We start from the raw sequence: 27,644 nt of genomic DNA, 5'->3' as shown, positions 1-27,644 counted from the left end.
GGCGGGTCTCAAACCCACAGGCTCAGGCAATCCACTCACCTCAGCCTCCCAAAGTGCAGGATTACAGGCTGAGCCACCAAGCCCGGCTATGATAAGTTTTGATAGGTAGACAAAGGCTTTATTCATCTTCTAGAATATGATTAGATCTAATAGACATGTACAGAACATTCTACCCAACAACAGAGCATATGCATTCTTCTCAAGTGCACTTGGGACATCTTCTAGGACAGACTATATGTTAAAATCTCAGTATGCTTAAATCTCAATAGATTTAAAAAATAGATAACATATAAAGTATGTTCTCTAACCACAACAAGATGAAACTGAAAATCAATTACAGAAGTAAAACTGGAAATATCAGATTTGTGAAAAAAAAAAAAAAAAAAAACACTCTTAAACAACCAATGGATCAAAAAAGAAAGCACAAGGGAAATTAGAAATTACTTGAGACAAAATAAATGAAAACACAGCATACCAAAACTTATGGAATGCAGCAAAATTTAAAGCTATAAATTCTTACATTAAAAAATAAAATCGCTTCAGCAACCTAATTTTACAACTTAAGGAGCTAGAGAAAAAACAAACTAAACCTAAAGTTAGAATAAGGAAGAAAACAATAAAGATTAGAGCAGAGATCAATGAAATAGAGAACAAAAAAAAACATGAGAAAATCAACAAAACCAAAAGTTGGTTCTTTGAAAAGCTCAACAAAATTGACACATTTTTAGCTAGATAAACTAAGAAAAAAGACATATTACTAAAATTAGAAATGAAAATGGGGACATTACTACCAATTCTACAGACATAAAAAGAATTATAAGGGAGTATTTCAAATAACTGTATACCAACAAACTGGATAATCTAGATGCAAAGGACAAATTCCTAGACACACAAAACCTACAAAGACTAAATCATAAATAAACAGAAAATCTTAACAGACATAACTATTAAGCAGACTGAAGCAATAGTAAAAACTCTCCTGACAAGAAAAAAGCCCTGGACCTGATAGCTTCACTGGTAAATGTTGGTAAATACTACCAAACATTCAAAGAAGAACTAATACCAATCCTTCTTAAAATTGTCCAAAATATTGAAGAAAAAAGAATACTTCCTAACTCATTTCATGAGGCCAGCATTACCCTGATACCAAGCAAGAAAAAGACATTAACAAAAGAAAAAAACCAGACCAATATCTCTGATGAATATGAATGCAAAAATTCTTAATCAAATACCAGTAAACTGAATTCAGCAGCATATAAAGGATTATAATTTATTCCTGGAATGCAAGGACAGTTCAACATATGAAAACCACATTAATAGAATGAGGTCTCGCCAAATTGCCCAGGTGGGTCTCAAACCTGCGGGCTCAGGCAATCCATTCACCTCAGCCTCCCAAAGCACGGGATTACAGGCTAAGCCACCGAACCCGGCTTGGAGAGTCTTTCAACATGTTTGCCCACTTCATGATGGGTGATTTATAAGCATATCTGCCCACCCTGCACTGAGTGTTCAGCAGTTTTTAACCAAAATCAACATGACTCCTGTGCCCCAACCCCCCTATTCACCTGATCTTGCCCCAAGCAACTTTTTTGTTGTTGTTTCCCAGGATGAAAAAAATCCTCAAAGGGAAACATTTTGCAGATTTGGAAGCGGTGAAACCAGAAATGGCAGAAGCACTAAAAGGCATCAAAATTGATGAGTTCAAAAACTGTTTTGAGCAGTGGAAAGAGTATTTCGATAGGCATACTGCATTAACCGAACTGTACTTTGAATGTAACTAAAATTTAACATATAAGAATACATAATTTTTTATAAATAAATTCCAGGTTTTTTGGGGGTCCCCCCTCATAGGAAAGAAAGAAGTAAAATTATCTCTGCTTATAGATAGTAAGATCTTACAAGTACAAAATCATAACAATTTCACAAAAATACTGTTAGAGTTCAGCAAAGCACCAGGACACAAAGTCAACACACAAAAAATCAGTTGTATTTCCATATACTAACAATAAACATTCTGAAAAGGAAATCATAAAAACAATGCAATTTACAACCATATAAAAAAGAATAAAATATGTAAGAATTAACTTAACCAAAAAGGTAAAAGACTTGTACAATAAAAACTATAAAACACTGCTGAAAGAAATTACAGAAGACATAAATTAATGGAACATAGCCCATGTTCATGGATGGAAAGACTTAATATATTTAAGATACCCAAAGCAATCTGTAATCTACAGATTCAATACAATCTCTATTAAAAATCCCAATGATGTTTTTTACAAAAATAGAAAAACTTATCCTAAAATTTATTTTGAATTTCAAAGGACCCTGAAGAGCCAAAACAATCTTGAAAAAGAAAAACAAAGCTGGAAGACTAACACTTCCCAATTTCAAACAAAGCTACAGTAATCAAAACAACATGGTACTGGTATAAAGATAGACATATAAGACCAATGGAGTAGAAAACCCAAAAATAAACCCCTGCAGGCCAAATGATTTTTGACAAGGATGCCAAGACTCTTCAAGGAAGAAAGGACAATCTTTTCAGTAAATGGTGCTGAGAAAACAGGACATCCACATGCAAAAGAATAAAAAGACCCTTACCTAACACCATATATAAAAAGTAACTTAAAAAGGACCAAAGACCTAGATGTAAGACCTAAAACCATAAAACTCTTAGAGGAAAATGGGGCAAAAACTTCAAGATATTGGATTTGGCAATGATTTCTTGGATACCAAAGGAACAAGCAAAAATAGACAAAATGGATTTCATAGAAATTTAAGAATTTTGTACATCAAAGGACAATGTGAAGAGAGTAAAAGGGCAACCCACAGAATAGGAGGAAATATTTGCAAATCATGTATCTGATACTGAGTTAATATCTAGAATATATAAAGAACTCTTATAAATCAACAGCAACAACGAAACCCAATTTAAAAGAGGGCTATGAACTTGAACAGATATTTCTCCAGAGAAGATATACAAATAGCCAGCAAACACATGAAAGGATGTTCAGCATCACTAATCACTAGGAAGATGCAAATCAAAACATGAAATACCACTTCACACCCATTAGGATGGCCACGATTAAAACACACACACACACACACACACACACACACACACACAGTGAGAGAGAGAGAGAGAGAGAGAGAGAGAGAGAGAGAGAGACAGACAGACAGACAGATAGAGATAGAGACAGAGAGAGAGAGAGAGAAAATAGCAAGTATTGGCAAGGATACATGGAGACACTGAAATTCTTGTGCACTGTAGGCAGAAACATCAAGGGTGCAGTCACTATGGAAAGCAATATGGCAGCCCCTCAAAAACTTAAAAATATAACTACTATATGATACACCAATTTCACTTCTGAGATAATACTCAAAAGAATGGAAAGCAGAGACTCAAACAAATATTTGTACACTCATGTTCATACCAGCATTGTTCACAATAACTAAAACCTAGAAGCAACCCAAGTGTCCACCAGCAGATAAACAGATAAACAAAATGTGGTATATCCATACAGTAGAATATTATTCAGCCTTAAAAAGGAAGGAAATATTATTCAGTCTTAAAAAGAAAGAAATTCTGATACATGTTACAATACAGGTGAACCTTGAGGACATTATGCTAAGTGAAATAAACCAGTCACAAAAAGACAAATACTGTATGGTTTCTCTTATGTGAGATACACAGTCAAAATCATAAACACAAAACTGGAAGGGTGGTTGACAGGGGCTGGGGCAGGAATAGAAAGTTACTGTTTAATGGGTATAGAGTTTCAGTTTAACAAGATGAAAAAAGAATGTGTTTAATAACACTGATCTGTACAATTAAAATGGCTAAAATCTTGCTACATGTATTTTACAAAATTAAAACAAATCAAAAAAGATATTTGGCTATTCTTGGCCCTTTGCATTTCCATGAAGGTTTTAGAATAATCTTCTTAAGTTCTACAAAACACCTCCTGGGATTCTGATTAAAACTGCACTGAATCTACAGGTTATTTTCTAAAATGTATGCATAATTTATTTTTGTATACTGACCATATATTCAGCAACTTTGTTAAATGTATTCACCACTTTTAATAATTGATCTACAGATACTTTTAGATTTTCTGTATTATAATCATATCATCTGAGAATAACAATATTTTCACTTCTTCATTGCAAGCTTTTTGAATTTGTATTATTTTTATTTTCTCAGTACCTAGTATCTAAGTCTTCTGATAAAAATGGAATTGTAATGGTAACAGCAGACATCCTTTGCTTGGTCATGACCTCAAAGGGAAAGCTTATATATGATGCAGGCCATAGGGTTTCTTTGATACCTTTATAGATTAAAGAAGTTCTCTTTAATTCTTATTTTAAGTTTTGTTTGTTTTACAATAAATGAATACTAAATGGCGCCAAATGTGTTTCTTGCTTCTGTTGAGAAAATAGGATTTTTCTACTTTTTTCTGTTAATGTGTTAAGTTAAATTGATTGCCTTTCAAATACCAAAAAATACTGTGCCTTTGGAACAAATTTGTTATCCTTTTTATAAATTGCTGCATTCTCCTAGCTAACGTTCTGTTTAGGATTTTCACACCTATGTTCATTAGTGAGCTTGGCCTATAATTTCCCTTTCTTCACATGTCTTTTGTCAGACTTTTGGTACCAAGGCTATGGAGGCCTCGTTAAATGAGATGAGAAATAATTTCTCTTTACTCTGTTAGTTTTCTGCTTCATTCATAGTTTTTACTTTTATTATTGTCCAGTTTATGCTTCTTATAATTTTGTTCTACAGTTCTGTGCCTAACCTCTTAAGACGACTTTCTCTTTCCTTCGTCTCTAACACCGGCACTGAAAGCTGGCCAGGCACGGTGGCTCAAGCCTGTAATCCCAGCACTTTGGGAGGCTGAGGCGAGAGGACTGCCTGAGCTCAGGGGTTCGAGACCAGTCTGGGCAACTTGCTAAGGCCTCATCCCTACAACGTATCAAGAAATTATCTGGGTGTGGTAGCGCATGCCTGTAGCTCCAGCTACTTGTAAGCCTGAGGCAGAAACATCGCCTGAGCCCCGCACGTTGACAGTAGGGTGGCCATGTGCATGCCACTGCACTCCAGCCTGGGCGACAGAGTGAGACTCTGACTCAAAAAACAAAAAAAAGAAAGCTATAAATCCTAGGTGCAGTTGTAGCTATATCCCACAAGTTTAGATATGTAGTATTTTCATTATTGTTTGGCTCAAAATACTTTCTAGTTTCCATGGTAATTTCTTCTCTGAATTCTGAATAATTTAGCAATGTGTTACTTACTTAACAAAAATTTTGCTATCAGTTTCTAGTGTAGCTGCAGGGAACACACTTCACAGAACAGGCTTTAATTATGTTTGAGACTTGCTTTATGGTCCAGCATATGGTCAGCTTTTGTCATGTTCCAAGAAGGCTTAGAAAGGATGCACTTACTGAGTGCAATATTACATGGAATTCCATTAGTGAGGGAGAGAGATCAATAGGTCCAGTATGATTAAGTACCAATTAAAGGCAAAATGTAGCCGGGCTCAGTGGCTCAGCCTGTAATCCCACACCTTTGGGAGGTTGAGGTGAGTGGATTGCCTGAGCCCGCGGGTTCAAGACCCGCCTGGGCAGGTGAGACCTCATCTCTACAATAAATTTTTTTTAAAAAATCAGCCAGGCGTGGTAGTGCATGCCTGTAATTCTGGCTACTTGGAAGGCTGAGGCGGAAGGATCGCCGGAGCCCAGCACGTCAAGGCTGCAGTGGCCGGGAGCAGCCACTGCACTCCAGTCTGGGTGACAGAGTGAGACTCCAATTCAAAAAAAAAGGCAAAAATGTGAAAGGTAGGTAACTCTAGCAGAATTCAAGAAAGTAGGCAGGGCGCAGGGGCTCAAGGACTAGAATCCCAGCACTTTGGGAGTCCGAGGTGAGAGGATTGCCTGAGCCCAAGGATTCGAGACCAGCCTGGGAAACTTGGCAAGACCTCATCTCTACAATAAGTCAAGAAAAATCAGCAGGGCGTGATGGCGCATGCCTGTAGTTCCAGTTACTTGGAAGGCTGAGGCAGAAGGATCACCTGAGCACAGCAGGTCGAGGCTGCACTGGCCGTGAGCATGCCACTGTTCTCCAGCCTAGGCAACAGGATTTAAAAAAAAAAAATTCAAGAAAGCCCTAATCTCCTGTAGCCCCAGGGTAGACATGGCAGAGCCCCACTCAGGACTTAACGTGAGGGAGCAGAGCCTCAGAGAAGTGGAATTCTCAGCTCCAGCAGGTTTCCCAGTTGACAGAAGAAAACAGGTGTTCATGAGGCAAGCTAGCTGGGCAGCTGACAAGGGTACTGCTTAATTTACACAAAGCAAAAAAACAAGGCCAAGGACAGCTGCCCCCAATAAAGTCATGATCCTGTCCAATTTGAAAATTTGAGCCATTTTGCAAACCTGGAAGCCACTGATTAAAGGAAAAGCTAACAATCAGAAAAGTCCTTGTAACGCCAAGGCAAGTGTCATCAATAGTAACTTCCCAGTCTTTTCCCATAGGGACTATTGGCCTCTTACTTAAGAAATGGTGTGTCAGGGAAAGGGGAATACCCAGACACCATCATGTTATTACTGTGAAGAGGGGATACAAAGGAGCCACATTACGAAGGAAGTCTTGGCCCCAGTACAGCTCACAATAGATCCATGGACCTGTGGTCATTTTCCTGGTTCCCAAATGCATAAATAAAACGGATGCACTTGACGGCTGGCAGAACTCTCACATTGGTTCCCTGACCCATGGGGTAGGAGGGACTGGGGTGGGGAAGGCTGAGGAGAGCTTCGGAACCAGTCCCCCTGTGCCTGCTGCCACATCCTGCAGCTAGGCATAGCGAGTGTTCTCACACACGCTTCCTTGAGGCAATCGGCCCCTGTGGCTGGTTGAGACCAGACTGGCCACACCTGGATCGATATCCATAACCTCTAGTTCACCGTTAGTTCATTATAATATTTAACATCCCAACCCTAGAGAGGATTGGCAGCCATTTTGTGTGTATGTGACACATGTCTAATCGCATACTCACACTATGCCTTCACACTAGGAACCCTTTTTCATACTTAACCTCACACTCCACCCTGTGTAAAATGCTACATAACCGATGTGTACTATACAATCGGGAGCAGTTTATTCCTGTCAAACCAGCTGCTCCTGGATCACCTTCCCTATAGGTAAGTTCCTGAATAAAGCTCATGTCTCATCCATTGTCTTCAGGTCATTTCTTTGGCCTCCTGGACACAGTGCCTTCTCTTTTGGGGTCTTTGGGAGTTTGGCACTACTTCTATAAAATGCTGATATGTGACAAGCAGCTCAAAATTTCTTCTTAGGTTTTCACTGAAAATTAAGGTTATTAAGAGTTAAAAATTATACTTAATATATAACTCAGTATAGAAAGTATATTTTAAAAAGATGTACTTCTGATGAGAAAAATTATTTTAAAAGGCATAAAAACATGTTCTTTATTGTGAAAAAGTGATTTTATTTTTTAAAATGTGGTACATATACACAATGGAATATTGCACAGCCATAGAGGACAAAATTATGAACTTCACAGCAGCTTGGATGGACTTAAGAGTTTATAATGCTGAGTAATCTATCACAGAAACAAATAACTGAGTATCACATGTTCTCACTCATAAGTGGACCTTGAACACTTATCGTAATACTAAAAGAAAAGGATTATCAGTAGTGGGAAATTGCTGGGGGGAGCAGGATTGACAGTAGTGAGATTTTGCCAGGGGTGGGGGCACACCTCATCAACAAGGGTACCTGCATAATGAACATTTGTATATTTAATACTGAATTGTACCCTACATCTTTAAAATAGAAAAAAAAATTTTAAGTAATTTTGTTTAATTCAGAAGTTATTTAAATGTTGTTTCAAAATATGGATTTAAGAAGAAAATAGGAACAAAATAGAAAGAAACTACCAAGTAGAGAGAGAGAGAGAGATGAAGGAAATTATAGGTAGAAAGATGTATCTTTGGTAAAGAATATTAAAAAGAAAAGAAAATAATTTTATATGAGAATGAATCTTGTGTGGAAAATTCTGTCCTAAAGTAAAATGACTGTTTATTTAAGAAAGAGGAAGCATAGGAAAGCAGAAAGGCTTAAGCATGTCATCAAAGGTCTGTACAGGTCATCAAAGGTCTGTGAAGATGAATTTATTAAAGAAATTTGTGCATTGTGATCAAGGTGGCTACAATTAGAAGAAAACTGTTTATAAGTCTTTCTAAAGATTGAGCATTGCTATTAAAATACACTAACAACACGAAAATGTGAAGCTAACATGCATTTCATGTAGGAATATATGCTTTGTTGTAAAAAAAAGTACACTAACAGAAGATTAAAAACTTGGTCTCATATATTAAAACAACAAAGTTTTCTTGAAGCACTGATCTACTCTTAGTAGATCTGTAAGAGGTTTTGATTTTTAATTCTGAAATAGATTTATTTAACAACTATCTTCTAAACTGCAACTTGTTTCCGTTTTACAGTCTCCATTTAACTTCCCCGGTTTCAGATTAGAAACGTTATCTTCTTCACTTAGAATGGTAATTTCATTTTTCAAGATAGAGTTTTCCTCTTAAAACTTCTCAGATTCGGCCGGGCTCGGTGGCTCAGCCTGTAATCCTGTACCTTTGGGAGGCTGAGGTGAGTGGATTGCATGAGCCCGTGGGTTCAAGACCCGCCTGAGCAGTGAGACCTCATCTCTACAATAAATCAAAAAATCAGCTGGGCGTGGTAGCGCACGCCTGTAATTCCAGCTACTTGGAAGGCTGAGGCAGAAGGATCGCTGGAGCCCAGCATGTCAAGGCTGCGGTGGCCAGGAGCGGCCACAGCACTCCAGTCTGGGTGACAGAGTGAGACTCCAACTCAAAAAAATAAAAAAATAAAAATAAAAAAACTTCTCAGATTCATATCTCAGAAATTCAACTTTTGCTGAATCTTTGCATGTGATTTGTACATCAGACATCATTACCTTCAGCTCTTTCTTCCCTTGAGAAGGGAAATCTTTTTGCTTGTCTAGGATGGTAATTCTCTCCTTCAACGATTTTGTCAGCTCCTGTAACTTTCTTCTCCAATTCTAACTTTGCTATCATGGTCTGATGCTAAAATGTTTGTCTTAAAGGCCTAGAAAAGCAATGTTTTCCTCCAATATAGCTTGCTTCTGTACTCTTGGTTTTTCTTGATTGTCTAAATTTCCCCAGGTAACCAGAAAACTTCATTTGCTATTACCTAAAAGCCAAGTATTCCCCTATTCGAGGTACTAATCATCTCATTTACATTTCTCTATGATATGGTAACCTTGGACACACACTCTGATTAAATGCAAGTAACTTTTTCATCAGGTTTGATTTACAGGTAATCTAAAAGGGCTTCCCATGAGGAGAAGCAATCACACTACAGGAAGCTTTTCTTTGCCTTTTTGGTAACTGGTCCAAGAAACAATTTTATGTCTTATTAAAATAAATTCTTGTGTTGTCTTAGGTTTTTTTATTACTTTGGAAAACTGAGCTTTCAACGGGTTAAGATTTTTTCTTTTACAAAAATTCGTGTAACTTCCAGCATTGCTTTTGAAGCTTTCATCACTCTGATTAAATGAATGACTATTACTTCACAGTAACTTGTGATCCCATTTTCATCAGTTATTTTTAAGCTTTTGGCATCTTTGATGAGCTTCCCAAAATCACCTTTTTTTTTGAGTCGGAGTCTCACTCTGTCACCCAAGTTCACTGCAGCCTCGACTTCCTGGGCTCAGGCAGTACTTCTGACCCAGCCTCCCAAGTAGCTGGGACTATAGGCATGCACCACCACCACACTTGGCTAATTTTTAAATTTTTTGTAGATATAGAGTCTCACTATGTTGCCTAGGCTGCTCTCAGACTCCTGGGCTCAAGAAATCCTCCCACATCAGCCTCCCAAGATACTGGGATTATAGGCATGAGCCACTATGCCCAGTCTCAAAATTCTAAATTAAATCTTTTTGACCCAGAACTAACTTGGAAATTTTCTAATCAGGCCCCTGAAGAGCCTCGAAGACGTATCTCTCATTTATAGAGATATTAAATAATGAGGCTTATTTGGTAAATTGTTTGGAAAACATTGTCAAATGATAAGTGATGCTAGATCTTCTTTCAGTTATATTTATGAGTATGTTTTTTATATGAAGGTTCCAAAGTTATATAAAACTCTTACAGACTTAATATGTCATCAATCATATTCTGATATTTGTAAGTCACAGAAACAGTCAAAGTTCTTTGTCAACTGCTAATTGTAATAAACTTCCACCAGATTTTTAACCATGGCTATTCTAAGTTTTTGTCACCACAGTTATTGTTTTGATTTTCCTCTCAAAGCATCTGCAATCAGATTCATGGAAAAGACTCTAACAAGTACTCTTACATACAGGTTTCTAATAACTTTAAGATCAATTAACTAAATTTTAAAAATCTTCAGAACACTAATAAACTGACAAATATGTGAAACTACTTATCAAGATCAAGCAGAACAAAAATTAATTACACAAGATTAAATAAGTGATGAAGACAATGTTTTTGTGACTTTATTTGAAACACTATTTCCTTTCTTAAATGTTTTATTTTCCAGATTAAAGACATTTTTCTCTCTTAAGCTATCTATAGTTTACAGCAATTTGATAAGCTATACTTGTGTGAAACAAAGGTAAAAACATTTGCTTCTTCTCCCTACTTGATCCTTCCAAAATCTGGAAGACATGTCTGAGTATTCTTTTGGCAATATGGTTATTTACTTAAGTTCAGTAAAAAGTCTTCTCTCTCTTTATAACAGTATAGAATGGAAACCCGGTTATACTTTGACTGGAATATTATGTGTGAGAGCATATACAGAATGCCCAGCTTCAAGGGTTCCCAGCCATATAGTGAGTAAAAACTGTCATTTCCTAGCAGGCCCAAGAAACTTAAGACTGTAGGTAAAATCTAAAGTCTGCCTTGGTTTGGCTTCCTAGCCTCAAGAGATTTTTAAATCCGAGACTCCTACGTGATCAATGTAGAGAGAAAAAGCTGTTTCCAAATAAAAGCTATAATACCCCTATTATTAGACTGTAGCCCTGTGCAGGATTTTCCAGTGCTTATCTATCTACAGACTAGACTAAATCCTAAGTTATTGTAGGTTCTTCAAATCTTACTTTCTTCTATAGAAGTACTAAAAACAAGAACTACTCTGGACCTGAAGCCCTATAACATGAAACTAGATGAGTTTTACAAGTCTCATGCCTAATGAATGAGCCACACCAAGAGTTCACCAAACCACCAATGCCATAACCAGAGATTATGGCAAACAAGGGCAAGAATTGATGACTTCATACTGTGAACAGCTTTTCCCAAGACATCAGAATGAGATCTGTGCCATAATGAGATTTTACTTGTCTTAATGCCTACTTTTTTCACTTGGCAGGGTAACAATGTAACAAAAATTTCACCATCAGTAGCTTCTGCTGGTAACTTGACAGAATCTGACCTAAGAAACCCTTCAGTCCACCTAGTGGATGACTGTGGCATCTCTAATAGAACTTAACAGAACTGGTGCTCACCGTCTGCTTGAATTCAACCTAGTCATGGGCTACTCAATGATTAAATTGTTCTACACCACCAACTGGTTAAACAAGGAATGTCTGTGCTATTGCTAAGACTACATACTACACCTGGAGAAATTCCCCAGGGAAATTTTAGGCCCATACACACAAACTAAGTAAACAGGCCACGTGTTACTAGTCACCTAATTTCCCATGGTCATTTGATTATTCAATCGGTTACCTTCAAGTCTAGGTTCATGACTCAAAACCATTATGTAAACTGAGATTGTCATATTGCATTAATTTTACTTTGCATTTTCCCTTTTTCAACTTTGTATCTGTTACTTATTAAATTTCTGTAGAAGTATGGCTCCTAACAGAATAATGTTGGCCCAAAGAATAAAGTACATTAGATGATAGCCCAGCCGAGCTCGGTGGCTCAGCCTGTAGTCCCGCGCCTTTGGGAGGCTGAGGTGAGTGGATTGCCAAAGCCCGTGGGTTCAAGACCCACCTGGGCAGTGAGACCTCATCTCTACAATAAATCAAAAAATCAGCCAGGCGTGGTAGTGCATGCCTGTAATTCCGGCTACTTGGAAGGCTGAGGCGGAAGGATCGCCGGAGCCCAGCAGGTAGAGGCTGTGGTGGCCGGGAGCGGCTACTGCACTCCAGTCTGGGCGACAGAGTGAGACTCCAACTAAAAAAAAGAAGAGATGATAGCCCACACTTAGGAAACACACAAAATTCAAGATAATAATGGACTCCAGATAGACTTAGCCTGAGAAGCACTCCCTCTAAACTGTCTTGTTGCTTGAATGTGGCTAAAAGGATTTTGACACTAATTCCTAGACACTAATCACGTCCCTCTGACGCAGGACCAGACCAAACCAAATTGGGACACGTCTATCCTAACACCAAGGGACAAATCAAAACCTAACTACAGAATGATTAATTCACATGCTTTTGGACCATGATCAACATGGGGAAATGTGAAAGTTGACAGAATCAAAATGGAGTCAGCTGTGTTCAAAGCCCTGACAAAGGAGCTGAGAAAGGTCAGGAAGGGAGGGTTTCTCATGCTTGTGTGCCTGGTAACGAAACTGTCACAGAAGACTGCAAAAACCACAACCTTCCATGAAAAATACCTCTGTGAAAAAATCTGACCGGCAACTGCCTATTCAACCTTGACCCAATAGCCAAGGAGAATTACATCAAAACAATTATGTAGTCCTGCTCATTTTTCTTTCAAAAACCATTGTCTTCCTTGATTTCTCTAAATATGCATAGTTTACTCTTGCACATGTATTCCCACCGCAATGCCTATTCCCAAATAAAAGTTTTCTTTTACAGAGTCTTTCCTCTGTTATTTAGGATGACAGGCTCGAAAGCAGACCCTCCCTCACTTGGGAATGCTGCTCTGATTCCTCTCCCAGGGGTCATGGAAGAATGAGCAAGGTCCAGGCCGGAAAGGGCTGGCAGTTCTGCCACCTGGGCCATCCTACTTGGCCCAATCATACTAGAGACATGTGCAGTGGGAAAGATGCCACAGGACTTACAGCAAGCCTCAATAAGAGACTCACAGCCAAGAAGTAGATCTGGGGAGGGCCAGGTCAAAGGCAGCAGAGACTACACACTCTGTGGAAAGTAGCAGAACCCTGGTGGGGATGGGAGCATCCACACTGGACATTCAGTCGCCAGACACCTGACTGTCCATCATGAGTATAGTACTTGCCATCATGGGACAACCTTAGCAGCAACTCCATCACAAGACAAAAGATGACATTCAGTAAAGGAGGACCAGGCTTCTCAAGCAAGTGGCCCAGATCCATATGTCATTCACCACCAGGACACCAGCATAGCTCTGTTAGCTCACACCTAGAGCCATGAGGGGAAATTCCTCATAACCAGCTAAAAAGGGAAGAAAATGAGTAAGACTGGTGCACAGACAGGTTAGCTCAGTATGGTGGTATCAGTCTAAAGTGGATGCCCTGAAAGACAGTGACAAGGACTCCAGGGATTATCCTGGTCATCCACATTGTGTGAAAAGAGAAATGGCCCAAGGTAAGAACATGCAAGGACTCGTGGGCAGTGGCAAGTGACCTGACAGGTGGGTCAAGGGTCCAGGAAAGGCAAGCTGGAAGATGAGGGACAGGAAGGCTTTCCAAAGAGGAAAGAGGCTGGATCTACAGGGAGTGAGCAGGACATGGAAGCTCCCTGCCCCACACGGCAATATCTTCCAGAGAATGTCCCTCTCAGAAGCAGTACCAAACAGTCACGTCATCAGAAGGTCTGGCACTGGCCACTTGGCTAAAGGGTGAAGAAACAGAGCAACTATACAGTAAGGGGCTGTGCTAGAGCCCCACAGTTTGTCAGCCTCAGTCCTGCCAAAGACATCCCCTGTGGGCCACATGGGCCTCTCCACAGGGCCACTCACAACCCGGCTGCTGGTCTCAGATTGAGGCTCCAGAGGGAGAGGAAATGAGAAAGGGGAGCAAGTGGAAGCCACAGTCTTTTTATACCATCATCTGGAAATGACCTCCCATCACTTTACCATAGTCTATTGGTTAGAAATCACTCAATAGGTCCAACTGAACCCAAGGGACCCCACTGGGAAAGTGTGAAGACCAGGAGACAGAAACACAGGGCCATCTTAGAGGCTGCCTAGTATACCTGTCAAAGAGTAGCAAAGAGAAGTACAGAAAGACAAGCTTTTCCACAGACTTCTCTTAGAAATAGCCTTACCAACCAATTGTTGGTTATTTGTAGCTTCTACATTTTGAAATCTTCAGGAAAAAAAATTAGTAAAGATTCAATCCTGTGTCTAATGTACCATTTTGACAAGAGTAAGAGGCTTAATATGTCACATGCTTTCTCTGTAGAGATCACATGCTCTGCAGTTTGCTGTGGCTTAAAAAGTGCTACTGAACCTGTATCCAGTTTTCTCGTCTGTAAATTGGAGACAATGGCAATCTCCAGAAAGCTGGACTGTTCTGAAGACAAAGGACAAAAAACACTCTGCCAGTGCTCAATTACTGACAGCTGATAATGGCAAAAACCCTGGTTGTTTGTTGGTAGAAAGTTCCAGACATCCTCTGAGGTGAAGAGAAGTAACACAGGGACAGAAGTCGACCAGAGTGATTTTCCCAAGCCATCATCACAAAGCCACCAACACACGGTTCTTCAGCTCTTGGAGGCGTAGACCTCTTCAGAGACCTTCTCCCCAGAAGCACGTAGACCTACCACACTTGGCAAAAACCCCAAACTGAGAAGGCAGGCTTGGCTGCAACCCTACCTTCCAGTAAGGACCACTGCTGTCCCAGAGGTACTCAGCCCCAGACCAGGACCTGCCTCATGCAGCACACAAACCTTTGTCTCTTCAACAACAGCGTGGGCATGGCACTGCAGCCAATTCTGATTATTGCCTGGCCAAATACAGCACACTAGCCCTGACCCACCCTCGAGTTACCTGGAGACCAAACAAGGTATTCAGCAGCCAGTTCCCATTTGCAGACACCACGTACCACCCCCCAATTCCTGCAGCCACCTCTTCATGAGTCAGAGCAGCCACTGTGGATGGCGTCTGGCCACACCCCTCATCCAGACCTCTTCTGGCTAGGAACACCCTCATATGTCTCATACATATGCTCAAGGAGACATGTATGAGAATGTTCACAGAGAGCAGATGACTCCCCACTTTCCACTGAGTGTCTGTCAGTAGCAGAATGGATCCCAAACTGTGGTATATTCATAACAGAATGTTATGTAGCAAGTAAAACAACTGAATTGAAACTACATGAGTAACTATCGGCAACGTAACACAATGTTTTAGAAGTGGCAGAATAAGACATATAGTACAGCTGCACTTATATGAAATTTAAAAACACCCAAAATGAGACAGGAAAAAGATCAGTGGTTGCCAATTGCCAAGATTCAAGACGCAGGGATGAAGAGGTAGAACATGTAGGATTTCCAGGGCAGCGGCACTTTCTATATGATACCACAGTGGTGGATGATGCTACTCTGTATTGGTCCAAATCCACAGAAGGTACACCACCAAGTGGGAACCCGCAGGTAAGCTGTGGACTTTGCCTATGATGGTGTATCTATATTGGCTTACAGTTGTAACAAATGCAACACAATAATGCAAGATGATCACAATCAGTGCATGTTAAGGGTAGGTAGGAGGGCTGGGGGGATATATGGGAACTCTCTGTACTTTCTGCTCAAGTTTTCTGTAAACCTAAAACTGCTCTAAAAAGTAAAATCTATTTACAGTTCTGCAAAAGAAAAAAAGGAATACAGATAAAGAAAAGAGCCACACAAAATGATGCTCTACCTGTATCTGTAGAGCAAAGACATATCTTTAAAAACGGGACAACAGGCTCTACTGAACAGAGTTTCTGTGGGGATTAAAACAAATTCATTTCTAAATGTGTTTACTGGCCAAGCGCAATAGTGTCACACCTAGTGTCACACCTAGTGTCACACCTCCCAGTGCTTTGGGAGGCTACGGCAGGAGAATAGCATGAGGTCAGTTAGAGACCAGCCTGGGCAACAGAGCGAAACCCCATCTCCGCAAAATAAAAGTGCTTACCAGAGTCTGGCACAGAAAAGAGAGCACTTCACAAACACTGCGACCATTCACAGATACACTGAGGGGCAGGAATGGCACATAAATGTGCATGGGAAATTCCCCCTTGAGCACAGTGGTAACCACTGAAGACAGAGAGAAGGAAGGAGACTGAGGATGGACAGTCAGACATGTCTGCAAGTGGATTTTCCTTTATTTCAAACTTGAGGGGCAAAGGAAGAAAAATTAAAATTAAATTACCTCAAGATCATCAAGGGAGCGTGTGATACTAAATCTTTTGGATCTTCCAAATGATCTCCGAGCAGAGGTGCGTTGAGAAGTCTGAGCAAGTCCAATTCCCCGCCCAAATTTTGAGCCCTAAACACAAAGAAAAAAATGTATCAGGTTATTCTTTTGGGGAGAGATGTTTAGCTTTGTCCAGTGCACTGCACAGAGGAGAAGAGAGGAGTATTCTGGAACAGCAATTAAAGAGAAACCTGACTTAAAAGTCATCCCAGGGTAAATTTTATGTTAGGTATATTTTACACAATTTTTTAAATTGAAAAAAAAAGAGTCACTTTGCAGCAACTTGGGTGGACTTACAGTCTATCAAACTCAGTGGTCTATGATAGAAACAAAGAACAGTACCACATGTTCTCACTCATAAGCGAGCCTTGAACAATTATCATAATACTATAAGAAAGGGATTGGCAGTAGTGGGAAACTGCCAGGGGAGGGGGGCACACCTCATCAACAAGGGTACCTGCATAATGAACATTTGTATACCTAACCCCAAACTGTACCCCATATCTTCAAATAAAAAATTTTTTAAAAGAAAAAAAAGAGTTATCCAAGGATCCTCAAGTAAGTTCTCTGCCAACTGTGTGCCCCACACAAAGCCTCAGTTTCTACAATTACAAACCAGGATGACAACAGCCTACCTCAAAATGCTGTTACCAAGGTCAAATGAAATAACATGTAAGAGTGTAATGGAAAGCATAAAGTATAGTAAGGGTAATCGTTATTAATATAAGGATTGGTTTTCAGCAAGCCCGTACTTTTATAGAATTGTGTAAGCATTTTAGGAAACGAAAGAACCCCTAAACATTCAGCTGGTGTCTGAAGACCAACTCTGACGCACGAACCAGCCATCAAAACATCTTGTCGTTCTTCCTCTGGGAAATGACCAGAATTAATTCAATTCGCCAAACATCTATTTTGTGCCTATCATTACGCTAGACACTTCCCCAAATGTGATGCTGGTTCCAATCAAATAAGTCACCTCATCTTAAAATAAAAAGCATCACAGCTGGCAAGCTCTGGTTTCCTGAATACTTGAAATCCTAAGTGACCAATTTCAAGCATAAAGGAAGTACACGTGTTTATCTAAAGACTGCGAGGCTCTTGGACCTTCTTCCCTCACCACCTGCACAGGAACCCTGTGCACCTTGTGGAAAACCTTGTGGCAATTCCTTGTGAAGCCCTGAGGGAGACTTCATCAGTCACTCACTGGCCAAAGAAGCTGATATGGGAGGCGGGCCTGAGGGTAGGCAGGGAAGCGCACTCAGGGAAAAGCGACAGGCAGAGGCCCCTTCTACTTGACAGGGGAGGTCCGGCACCCAGGGGCCACAGACTGCCAGGAACACAGTGAGGATGCCCGGGGCGGGAGGGACATCACATCTGGGTCTCAGTCAGAAAATGTGCTGTGGCAGCATGTGTCTGTGTGCTGTCTCCACAGTGACTGGAGGCCAACCACTGGTCCCAGGGTAACACTGGTTCCTACTGCCTGTACATCAGCCCATAAGACACTCCTGAGCAGATGGGTAAACCTGTGGCCCCAAATCAGATGCAGATGTGTCCTCATCGTGCCTCTACTCCGGATGACGGGCACGCCTCGGGCCTCCTGCCAAAAGGCTTTCTGTGACAAATGACAAATTGACATGACATGGTACAATGATCTGGCTTTTCACGAGGTGCACAGGGTTCCTGTGCTGGTGGAGAGGGAAGAAGGTCCAAGAGCCTCGTAGTCTTTAGGTAAACACGTGTACTTCCCTTATGCTTGAAATTGGTTCACTTAGGATTCCAGGTGTTCAAGAAACCAGAGCCTGCCAGCTGTGATGCTTTTTATTTTAAGATGTGGTGACTTATTTGATTGGAACCAGCATCACATTTGGGGAGGTGTCTAGCACAATGACGGACACTTAGTGGTGCCCAGTGCTGCTGACGAGGGTTCCCTGGGCTCTCAGCCCACAGCCTTTGCACATGTTCTTCCCTCCCTTCAGCCCTCAACCCAAGTGTCCCCTCTTGTAAAAGACTTTTTAAAGCCCAAGTCTACTTTAGATTCCCCATGTCCTCTCTCCTGACCTTTGGTTCCTTTCCTTCACACCACGTAATGCCAAGTGAAACTACACATGGACAGTTACATGCCCTCTCCCCACGGACTGTCATGGACAGGAGAGCAGCAGAGACCTCTGCTCTGTTCCCATCTGAAAACTCGCTGCCTAGCACAGTGCTTGGCACCTGGGAGATGTGCAACACTGGCTGAAAGAATGCACAAAAAGGTGCTTGGCCATGCTCATGAGCTAAACAACACGGGGACCTGATACCCAACCCAATGACAGGGAACACAGAGCATGCTACGCAGTGCACAAATACTTGTTACAACATAAGCAATGACACGAAAACTCGCACTGTCTACTGCTAAACCAAAGGAGGTTACAAAATACATACAAAATGAACTCATTCTGTACTAATTATTTGCTACTCTATAATTTTTTTCTTTTTCTTTCCTTTACCTTTTTTTTTTTTTTTTTTTTTTGAGTTGGAGACACACTCCATTGCCCAGGCCAGAGTGCAGTGGTACCCTCATGGCCACCCCAGTGTCAACCTGCTGGGCTCTGGCTAACCTTCCGCCTCAGTCTTCCAAGTGGGCAGAACTACAGGTGCACACTACCACACCTAGCTAATTTTTTGTTTATTGTAGAGAGGAGGTCTTACCAAGTTGTCCAGGCTGGTCTCAAACCCGCAGCCTCAGGCAATCCACTCTCCTTGGCCTCCCAGAGTGCTGGGATTACTGAGCCTGGCTGCTACTCTGTATTTTCTACATTGGAGGGGTGGGAAATGAACCCATAGCTTTGTGATGTAAAAACTGTCAGAATCAAAACAGAATCACTTGTGTTAAAAATTCTGCTAAAAAGAGCCAGGGAGGCCATATCATGCTCATGTGCTTGGTAACAAAACTATCAAAAAAGACTGCAAAAACCAGAACCTTGCCCAAAGGTCACTGCAACTTACACACAAAATATTTCTATGAGATCTAACAACTGCCTGTCCAACATCATACCAGCGTCACCCTTGTTATTGATCCCTGTAGCAAAGATAATTTTCTCAAAACAATTATGTAATCCACCTGTTTCCTTTAAAAACCTTTGTCTTCCTTGACCTCCCTGAATACGCACACAGCATACTATGGCACACATATTCCCACTGCAATGCCCTACTCCTAAATAAATATTTTTTTCTTTTAGAAAGCTTCTCTCCGTTTGTTATTTATATTGACAGTGATAAGAAAAAAAGTTAAATTTTTTTAAAAAATAGAGACAAGGTCTTGCTACGCTGCCTAGACTGGTCTCGAGCTCCTGGGCTCAAGCAATCCTCTCACCTCAGCCTCCCAAAGTGCTGGGATTACAAGCATGAGGCAGCCTGCCCAGTCCTAAAAGTTTAATTTTTAAGACTCCAGTGGCTACACAGGCAACTCTGAACAAGGCAGCTCTGGCCACCTCCCAGTGGAACCACTCCTCCATAGCCAGCTTTGGAACTTGCTCCCCATCACAGGTAGAAGACACCAGGTCACTCATGGGTTGGGCTGTGATATTTGGAAATTTAGAGAAGAAAGAAAAGTCTAACAAGTATGCAGGCAGAAAAAATTCCTACAAACAACTAAATCAACTCATGGAATGAATGCTCGTAACTGAAATCACCCTTCACTCACAAGAACTAACGTGTATTCGTTTCTCAGATTGATGGTCCACTGCCCCCTAGTGTATGAAGAGAAATAAAAGTTGTGTAAACACAGAAAATCACCATTGATTTAGCACCCCCTACTGGTACTAAATAATTCAGACTCTCCCCCAAAGAGAACTAATCAGTGAAGAGTACTAGGAAAATAACCTAAAAATACCAGTTTTTTTTTAAGGTAGGAAAGCAGGATTTATTGAAAGGACAGAAAAGCTCCCAGAGGGGGAGGGGACCCAAGGGGGTGGCCCCAAACTCCACTTTTTAAGTTGAAAACAAATGTCTGAGGAGACAAGTGGGGGCCCTACAGTATCATCTGCATCAACTAGCCTGTGGCCACCACACCCAACACTCAGTGGGCACTGAGCAAAGCAAACTCTACCTCGCTGTCCGCAAGAGTCACCAGTAAGGCTGCTCCAAGACACCCAGGGCACAGGCTGAGCCAGTGTGTTTCAGGGGAACCAAGAGCCCTAGGAAAAACAACCTGCCTGGTTACTGCTGCCTCAAAGTGTGGGGCGGAAGGGCCCCAAGGGATGACTCAGCCACCGGTTTTATCTATCACAGATGAGGCCCAGAGGGGCAGCAGGTTTCCTCCAACCTAAAATAACCAGAAATGGGTTCAGGGATGAGCGCAGAACCCCTCTCCACTGTCAGGGGTGTCAACAACAAATTGTCCCACTGAACCACCAGTTTGGGGCAGGGAATCGTTTCAGCACAAAAAGTGACCTAAGAAATCAGCAGCACAACCCTTCAATCTACAGGGAAGGACCTGCTCAAAGTCACATAGCTGTTGGCCGACCTGGGATGACACCCAGCTGAATTAACATTATTTATAACACTTAAAATGTTTAATCTATTTTTTAGCCATATAACATAAAACGTATCACCTTAACCGGCTCAGTAATGTTAAGCGCATTCACTATCACCACCATTCATTTCCAGAACTTTTTCACCTTCCCAAACTGCAGTTCTGTCCCCATTTAAACCATAACATTCCCCCAACTCCCAGTCCCTGAAACTCACCATTCCACTCTCTGTTTCTATGAATTTAACTACTCTAAGGACCATATACAAGTGGTATCACAGTATTTTTCCTTTTGTGACTCGCTTATTTCACTTAGCATATGTCCACAGGGTTCATTCATGTTGTAGCATGTGTCAGAATTCTCTTCCTTTGTAAGGCAGAAAAGTCCACTGTATGGATAGACCACATTTTGCTTATCTGTTTAACTGTTGAGGTACACTTAAGTTGTTTGCGTGTTTTAGCCATTGTGAATAACGCCGCTACGACCATGGGTGTACACATGTCTGTTCCAGTCCCTATTTTCCTTTCTTTTGAGTATATATCCAGAAGTGAAATTGCTATATCATATAGAAAGGCTATGTTTAACTTTTTGAGGAACTATCATATCATTTTCCACAGCAGCTACAACATTTTACATTCCTACCTATGGTGCACAAGGGTTCCAATTTCTCTACGTCCTCGTCAACACTTGTTATTTTCTGTTTGTTTGATAGTAGCCATCCTAAAGGATGTAGCTCTTGTGGTTTTGACTTGCCCTTGCATAATGATTAGTGTTATGAGAATCTTATTCCTGCATTTGTCAGCCATTTGTATATCTTCTTTGAGAAATGTCTGTTCAAGTCCTTTGCCCATTTTTAAATTGAGCTGTTTGTTTTTATTGCTGAGTTACAGGAGTTCTCTATACTATATTGTGGATATGAACTCCGTAAGAGATATACAGTCTGCAAATATTTTCTTCCATTCTGTGGACTGCCCTTTTATGCTGATGTGTTATTTAACGCAAGAATGATAAAATTTTGATGGAATGCAATTTATGTTTACAATTATGTGACACATTTTTTTCCTTTGTTGTCCACTCTGCTAGAAGTAAAACTTCTTAATCCAACAGTCTAAATACTAGACCATAAGTCACAGAGGGGCAAGAACCATGTCTGTGCTGGGGTATTATACTCCCACTCCTCCCACAATGCTGATGCATACTAATTACTCAATAAATATTTACTGAATAAACTGTAAGCAAGAGACTACATAGCTTCAAATGGAGACCAGATAATCTGAAGGTTTTTATGAAGAGAGGCATTACATAGAATTATGAAGAGTAGAATTTCTAGCTGACATATTTACTTCTCCTGGTGTATTAGTCAGGGTCCACTCAGAAGACAGAAATCACACCAATCACTTTGACAGAGAGTTCAATGTAGAAAAGAGTTAACTTAGTATTGAAGTTAACTCTAAGATGCTTTGGAGGCAACAACCTCAGGAAGCAGCTGCCACCCCAGGGAAAAGGAAGGAACTATTTAAACTCAGCATCTCAAAGGCAAAGCCGGTGGAGCTAGGGTCCAGACCTTTGAGGGGCATGGGGTTATGTCTGCCATTTCTGAGGAACCAGGAGATTTGGCCAGTGAGCACCAGGAAACACAAACTGAGCAGGGAAGGAACTGCGCCTGCCTGCCAGGGTGAAGAGCATTGCCATGGTGATACTCTGGCCGCTGGCCAGTTCCCTCTAGTGCCCAGTCAGGGCATAGCTTGACAGGTTCCCAGCTGGTAGAGCTGGAAGGGGGTGCAGAGATACCACTGGCCATTACAGAAGGTGGAATTAGGGCCAAGGTTAGCTGAGTGACTGGCACAATTTGTTAAATCTCCTTAAACAAAACTCCACGTAGTAGAAAGAATGCTAAGCCCAAAGTCCAAATGATTTGGGAATCAATGAAATTCTATTTCAAACACATAACTGGACAAGTTTATAGCAATGATTATGGAGTAACATGTAAGGAGTTGAAAAAAAGGTTTTCTGGGGAAAGTGATCATTGTTTAAGAAAGGCAGAAGTAAAATGTGTACAAAGACTGGGTTTCCTATTCAAGAAAGAAAAGAATGAATATATAGGAAAGGTCATTTAGGTAGAGACAGCAATTTAAATTATTTAAAAACATCTTAGGGTCTCTTCTGTGCCAAGCAATAGGCTAGCACTAGAGTCTTTAAAGACAGAAGCAAAGCATGCTACTTCCACACCAGTAAAGGAGGAGTAAGTAGAGCAAGGAAACAAACCAAGTACCCTTGAAATCAAAACAAAAAACAAAGGCAAGAAAGCAGGGAGGGCAAGCCTAGAAAAAGGAGATTTATAGAAAGAGCACAGTAAAGATCATGGAACCATGACTTAATATGCTACATTTGCCAGTTCATTCTGATCTTATTCTTGAGCTATAAGAAGAATTTCAAATGGGATTAGGGGAAAAAACTCAACTATCTGCTACTTATGGTAACAATCCTAAAACATGGAGAAATGGAAAAGCTTATATAAAAAGAAAGTGTTGACTCAGAAAAAGCTGGTTCAGCTATGTCAAAAACAGAAAAACAGACTTTATGCCTAATTAGATTTTTTAATAGACGGTTCAACATACTAGAAAAAGGAGAAGAAAGGGAGGGTGAAAAGAAAAAAGAATTGGCAGTAGTGGGAATCTGCCAGGGGAGGGGAGGCACACTTCATCAACAAGGGTATCTGCATAATGAACATTTATATATCTAACCCTGAATTTTACCCCACATCTTTAAAATTAAAAAATGTAAAAATAAAATAAGATAAAATAAAATGAAAGAAAAGAAAGAAGAAAATGAGAAAAACTCTACTATTAATTTAATTTTTTTTTTTTTTTTTTTTGAGTTGGAGTCTCACTCTGTCGCCCAGACTGGAGTGAAGTGGCCGCTCCCGGCCACCGCAGCCTCGACCTGCTGGGCTCCGGCGATCCTTCCGCCTCAGCCTTCCGAGTAGCCGGAATTACAGGCATGCGCTACCACGCCCGGCTGATTTTTTGATTTATGGTAGAGATGAGGTCTCACTGCCCGGGCGGGTCTCAAACCCGTGGGCTCAGGCAATCCACTCACCTCAGCCTCCCAAAGGCGCGGGATTACAGGCTGAGCCACCGAGCCCGGCTTACTATTAATTTTATAATTTTATGGGACTACACCAAAACTAGACAAAGACAATGAGAAAGGAAAGTTACAAGACAGTCTCAGCCATAAACACAGAAAATTCTACAAAAAAATTAAAATTCTACAAAAACATAAGCAAACCAAATTCATACATGTATAAAAAAGATAGTCATAAGTTATGCTTATTTCAGGAATGCAAGTACGGCCTAACATTTGAATATCTATCATTGTAATTTGCCACATTAGCGTCAAAAGGAGGAAACCTACCTGATCTCAATGGATGAAAAATAACCAAGCAAGAAAAACTGAAACTTAACACCCATTCATGGAACAAATATTAACAAATAGGAATAGAAAACAGTTTTCTTAATCTTAATAGGGCAGCTGAACATAAAAAGCAACAACTCAATTATACTTCCATATATCATAAGAGGCACCATTTATAATAGCAATAAAATTATAAACTACCTAGAAATAAATCTAACTAGAGAATAAATATAATTTAAAATGTTCATGAAGGAAATTATAAAATTTTTTTTTTTTTTTGAGTTGGAGTCTCACTCTGTCACCCAGACTGGAGTGCAGAGGCCACTCCCGGCCACCGCAGCCTCGACATGCTGGGCTCCGGCGATCCTTCCACCTCAGCCGTCCAGGTAGCTGGAACTACAGGCACGTGCTACCAGGCCCGGCTCATTTTGATTGATTGTAGAGATGAGGTCTCGCCAAGTTGCCCAGGTGGGTCTCGAACCCGTGGGCTCAGGCAATCCACTCACCTCAGCCTCCCAAAGGCGCGGAATTACAGGCTGAGCCACTGAGCCCAGCTGAAATTATAAAATTTTACTGAAAGAAAATAAAACGGGGGGTGGGATGGGATTAACAGTACCAAATATCTGTCTGGGGATGGGGAAACACCTCTTATCAACAGGGTGCCTGAATGAAACGTAATTGTACACCTAACCCTTAACTGTACCCCACAAAACCATAATAAAAAATATTGATTAAAAAACAAAAAATGAAAAGAAAACTGAAACAGAGATACTACTTTCATGGATAGGAAGGCTTGATACCCTAAAGATGTCAACTCTCCAAACTGATCTACAGAACATAATATAAATGCCATGAAAATGTCAATGGCATTTTGGGGAATTTATAAACCAACTGCAAAATCTATATAAAAGAGCAAGGCCCAAGCACAACCAAGGTAACTTGCCCTATGAGACATAAAGGCTTTTTATAAAGTTATAATAATGTTTAAAGCTCAGTGAGGGGTACTGACAAAGAACAGGGAACCAAGAAACAGACCCACACATCCATGAACACATGATCCATGACTATTCATGTGAAAGGATGAATTCAGTGCTAATACCACTGGTTACCCACAGGGAAGAAAATTAACTTTCATCCCACCTGATTCTATTCATAAAAATTAACTCCAAGAAATTTTAAAGGGGAGAAAATCTTTTTTACTTCAGGCAGTAATAAACACGTTATGTAAGATACAAAAGAAAAAAGTCACATTTGGTTACACTGCAATTAAGAACTTCTGGTCACCAAAAGACACCATAAGAAAGATGAAAAAATAAGCCATGAGGTGGGAAGGGGCATGTGCAATACCTATAATCAGCAAGGGATTCATAGCCAGTATCTACAATGCCTACAAACCAACAAGAAAAACCCCAACAGAAAAAAAACGGGCAAAAAGATTGGAGTACACACTTCAACAAGAAGAAATCCAAATATTTACAATCAAGAAAATGCAAATTACAGCCACATTGAGATACCATTTTACAACTCCCAGACTGGCCAAAAATTTAAAAGTCTAACAACTGGCTGGGCACGGTGGCTCATGCCTATAATCCCAGCACTTTGGGAGGCCAAGGTGAGATGATTGCCTGAGCCCACGGGTTCGAGACCGGCCTGGGCAACTTGGCGAGTCTTCATCTCTACAATAAATCAAAAAATTAGCCGCACATGATGGCACATGCCTGTAGTTCCAGCTACTTGGACAGACTGCCTGACCCCAGCAGGTCAAGGCTGCGGTGGCCAGGAGCATACCACTGCCCTCCAGCCTGGGCAACAGAGTGAGACTCAAACTCAAAAAAAAAAGTCTAACAATCATACCTGGAGACATATAAAAATGTTCAGAAATAGCATTATTAGTCATTTTTAATGGCTGTGTGTGTGTGTGTGTGTGTGTGTGTGTGTGTGTGTGTGTGTGTAGTGGTAGATTCACACCAAGGATTATGGAGTTAAAATGAATAAACTGCAGCTATAGATAATATCATGGGTAAATCTTTGAAATGATATTAAATAATTTTTTTAATTGCAGAAGACGGTTATTAAGCCATTTTTATAAAGCTGAAGCAGCAGAAAAACTAACCAATACATTGTTATGGGACTCCAACCCTTCACACCCTTCTGGTTCTGTAGGACTGTGGGGGCTGCTTTGCTCTGAGCAGACTTCGTTTCCTGGAAACCACACAAAACACAAAGGAACAGTGAGTATGCCATGCCTGCGTCTCTGCCCCCTTGCTCACACTTCCTCCACCTCCACGGTCCCCAAGGTCTCTGTCTGACTTATCCCTAGCTTCTCTGGGAGCCTCTGCTCTATTCCAGGATGGCCAAGGAGTCTTCCCTCTGTTTCCCTAGTACTTCCACAGGCCCCAAAACCACTTCATGGCAGCACCATCCCCCACAGAAAGCACTTGGTGACTAGTCAAGATGATCTCCAGGAACAAGTGCCGCAGAGACCAGTAAGCGTCAGTGCACTGCACAGGCTGAGCAAAGCACCAGACTTCCAGTCCATTGCAGGCACATGAGGTTCTTCTGCCCAGGAATTAGCAGTTTCTCTCCATGACCAGGTGGACTTTCGGAGCTCACTGTTGCCCAAGGAAGGAAGTGTCAGCCTCCCTTCTTTATGATTAGAAGTGGAGAGTGGTGCAATGTTAGCCCACGGGAGCCCATTTATAGTGGCTGATGGTCAAAGCTGCCATTCCCAGAGAGATTTACAAGAGGCCTTAGCTACGGTCTTTTTAGAATTATCCAGATTTTTAAAATAATCTATTTTGAAACTTCCTCTCATCGTACTAAAAAAAATTGCACAAAATCTGTCTGTTGAATCTGATACTCCCTTGGCTTGATATCTGCCTAGCCCATGATTAGCTATGCCATATAACTACAATTTAGGATGGCCAATTCCATGTCTCAGTTACTTTGTTCTTATTAAAAGAATTAGCTATGCATTTTTTTCTCCAAAGGGGATTTTTCTTAAGTAAATATGTTCTTATTCACATCATAAAAAATTGAGCCTGGCTCGGTGGCTCAGCCTGTAATCCCGCGCCTTTGGGAGGCTGAGGTGAGTGGACTGCCTGAGCCCACAGGTTCGAGACCCGCCTGGGCAGCGAGACCTCATCTCTACAATAAATCAAAAAATCAGCCAGGCATGGTAGCGCATGCCTGTAATTCTGACTACTCGGAAGGCTGAGGTGGAAGGATCGCCGGAGCCCAGCAGGTCGAGGCTGCGGT

General features: G+C 40.9%; 1 protein-coding gene across 3 annotated transcripts in view; it reads right to left on the bottom strand.

The window, feature by feature from the left end:
* RGS12 (regulator of G protein signaling 12) overlaps nucleotides 1-27,644 on the bottom strand; it is a 120,027-nt gene that overhangs the window by 80,108 nt on the left and 12,275 nt on the right. For all 3 annotated transcript variants that reach the window (XR_002482691.1, XM_008070674.1, XM_021718860.1), the window contains exon 2: nucleotides 16,414-16,530. Coding sequence is in view for 2 of the 3 variants with exons in the window: in XM_008070674.1 (XP_008068865.1) it covers nucleotides 16,414-16,530 (117 nt within the window). In the remaining variant the exon portion in view is untranslated. The remainder of the gene's footprint in view (nucleotides 1-16,413; nucleotides 16,531-27,644) is intronic.

Source organism: Carlito syrichta, unplaced genomic scaffold, assembly GCF_000164805.1.
Source record: "Carlito syrichta isolate Samal-C Ts95f unplaced genomic scaffold, Tarsius_syrichta-2.0.1 Scaffold313910, whole genome shotgun sequence".
In the NCBI taxonomy this organism is placed as follows: domain Eukaryota; kingdom Metazoa; phylum Chordata; class Mammalia; order Primates; family Tarsiidae; genus Carlito; species Carlito syrichta.
The sequence above is the reverse complement of the archived record's forward strand: the minus strand, read 5'-3'. Positions and strand labels throughout refer to the sequence as shown.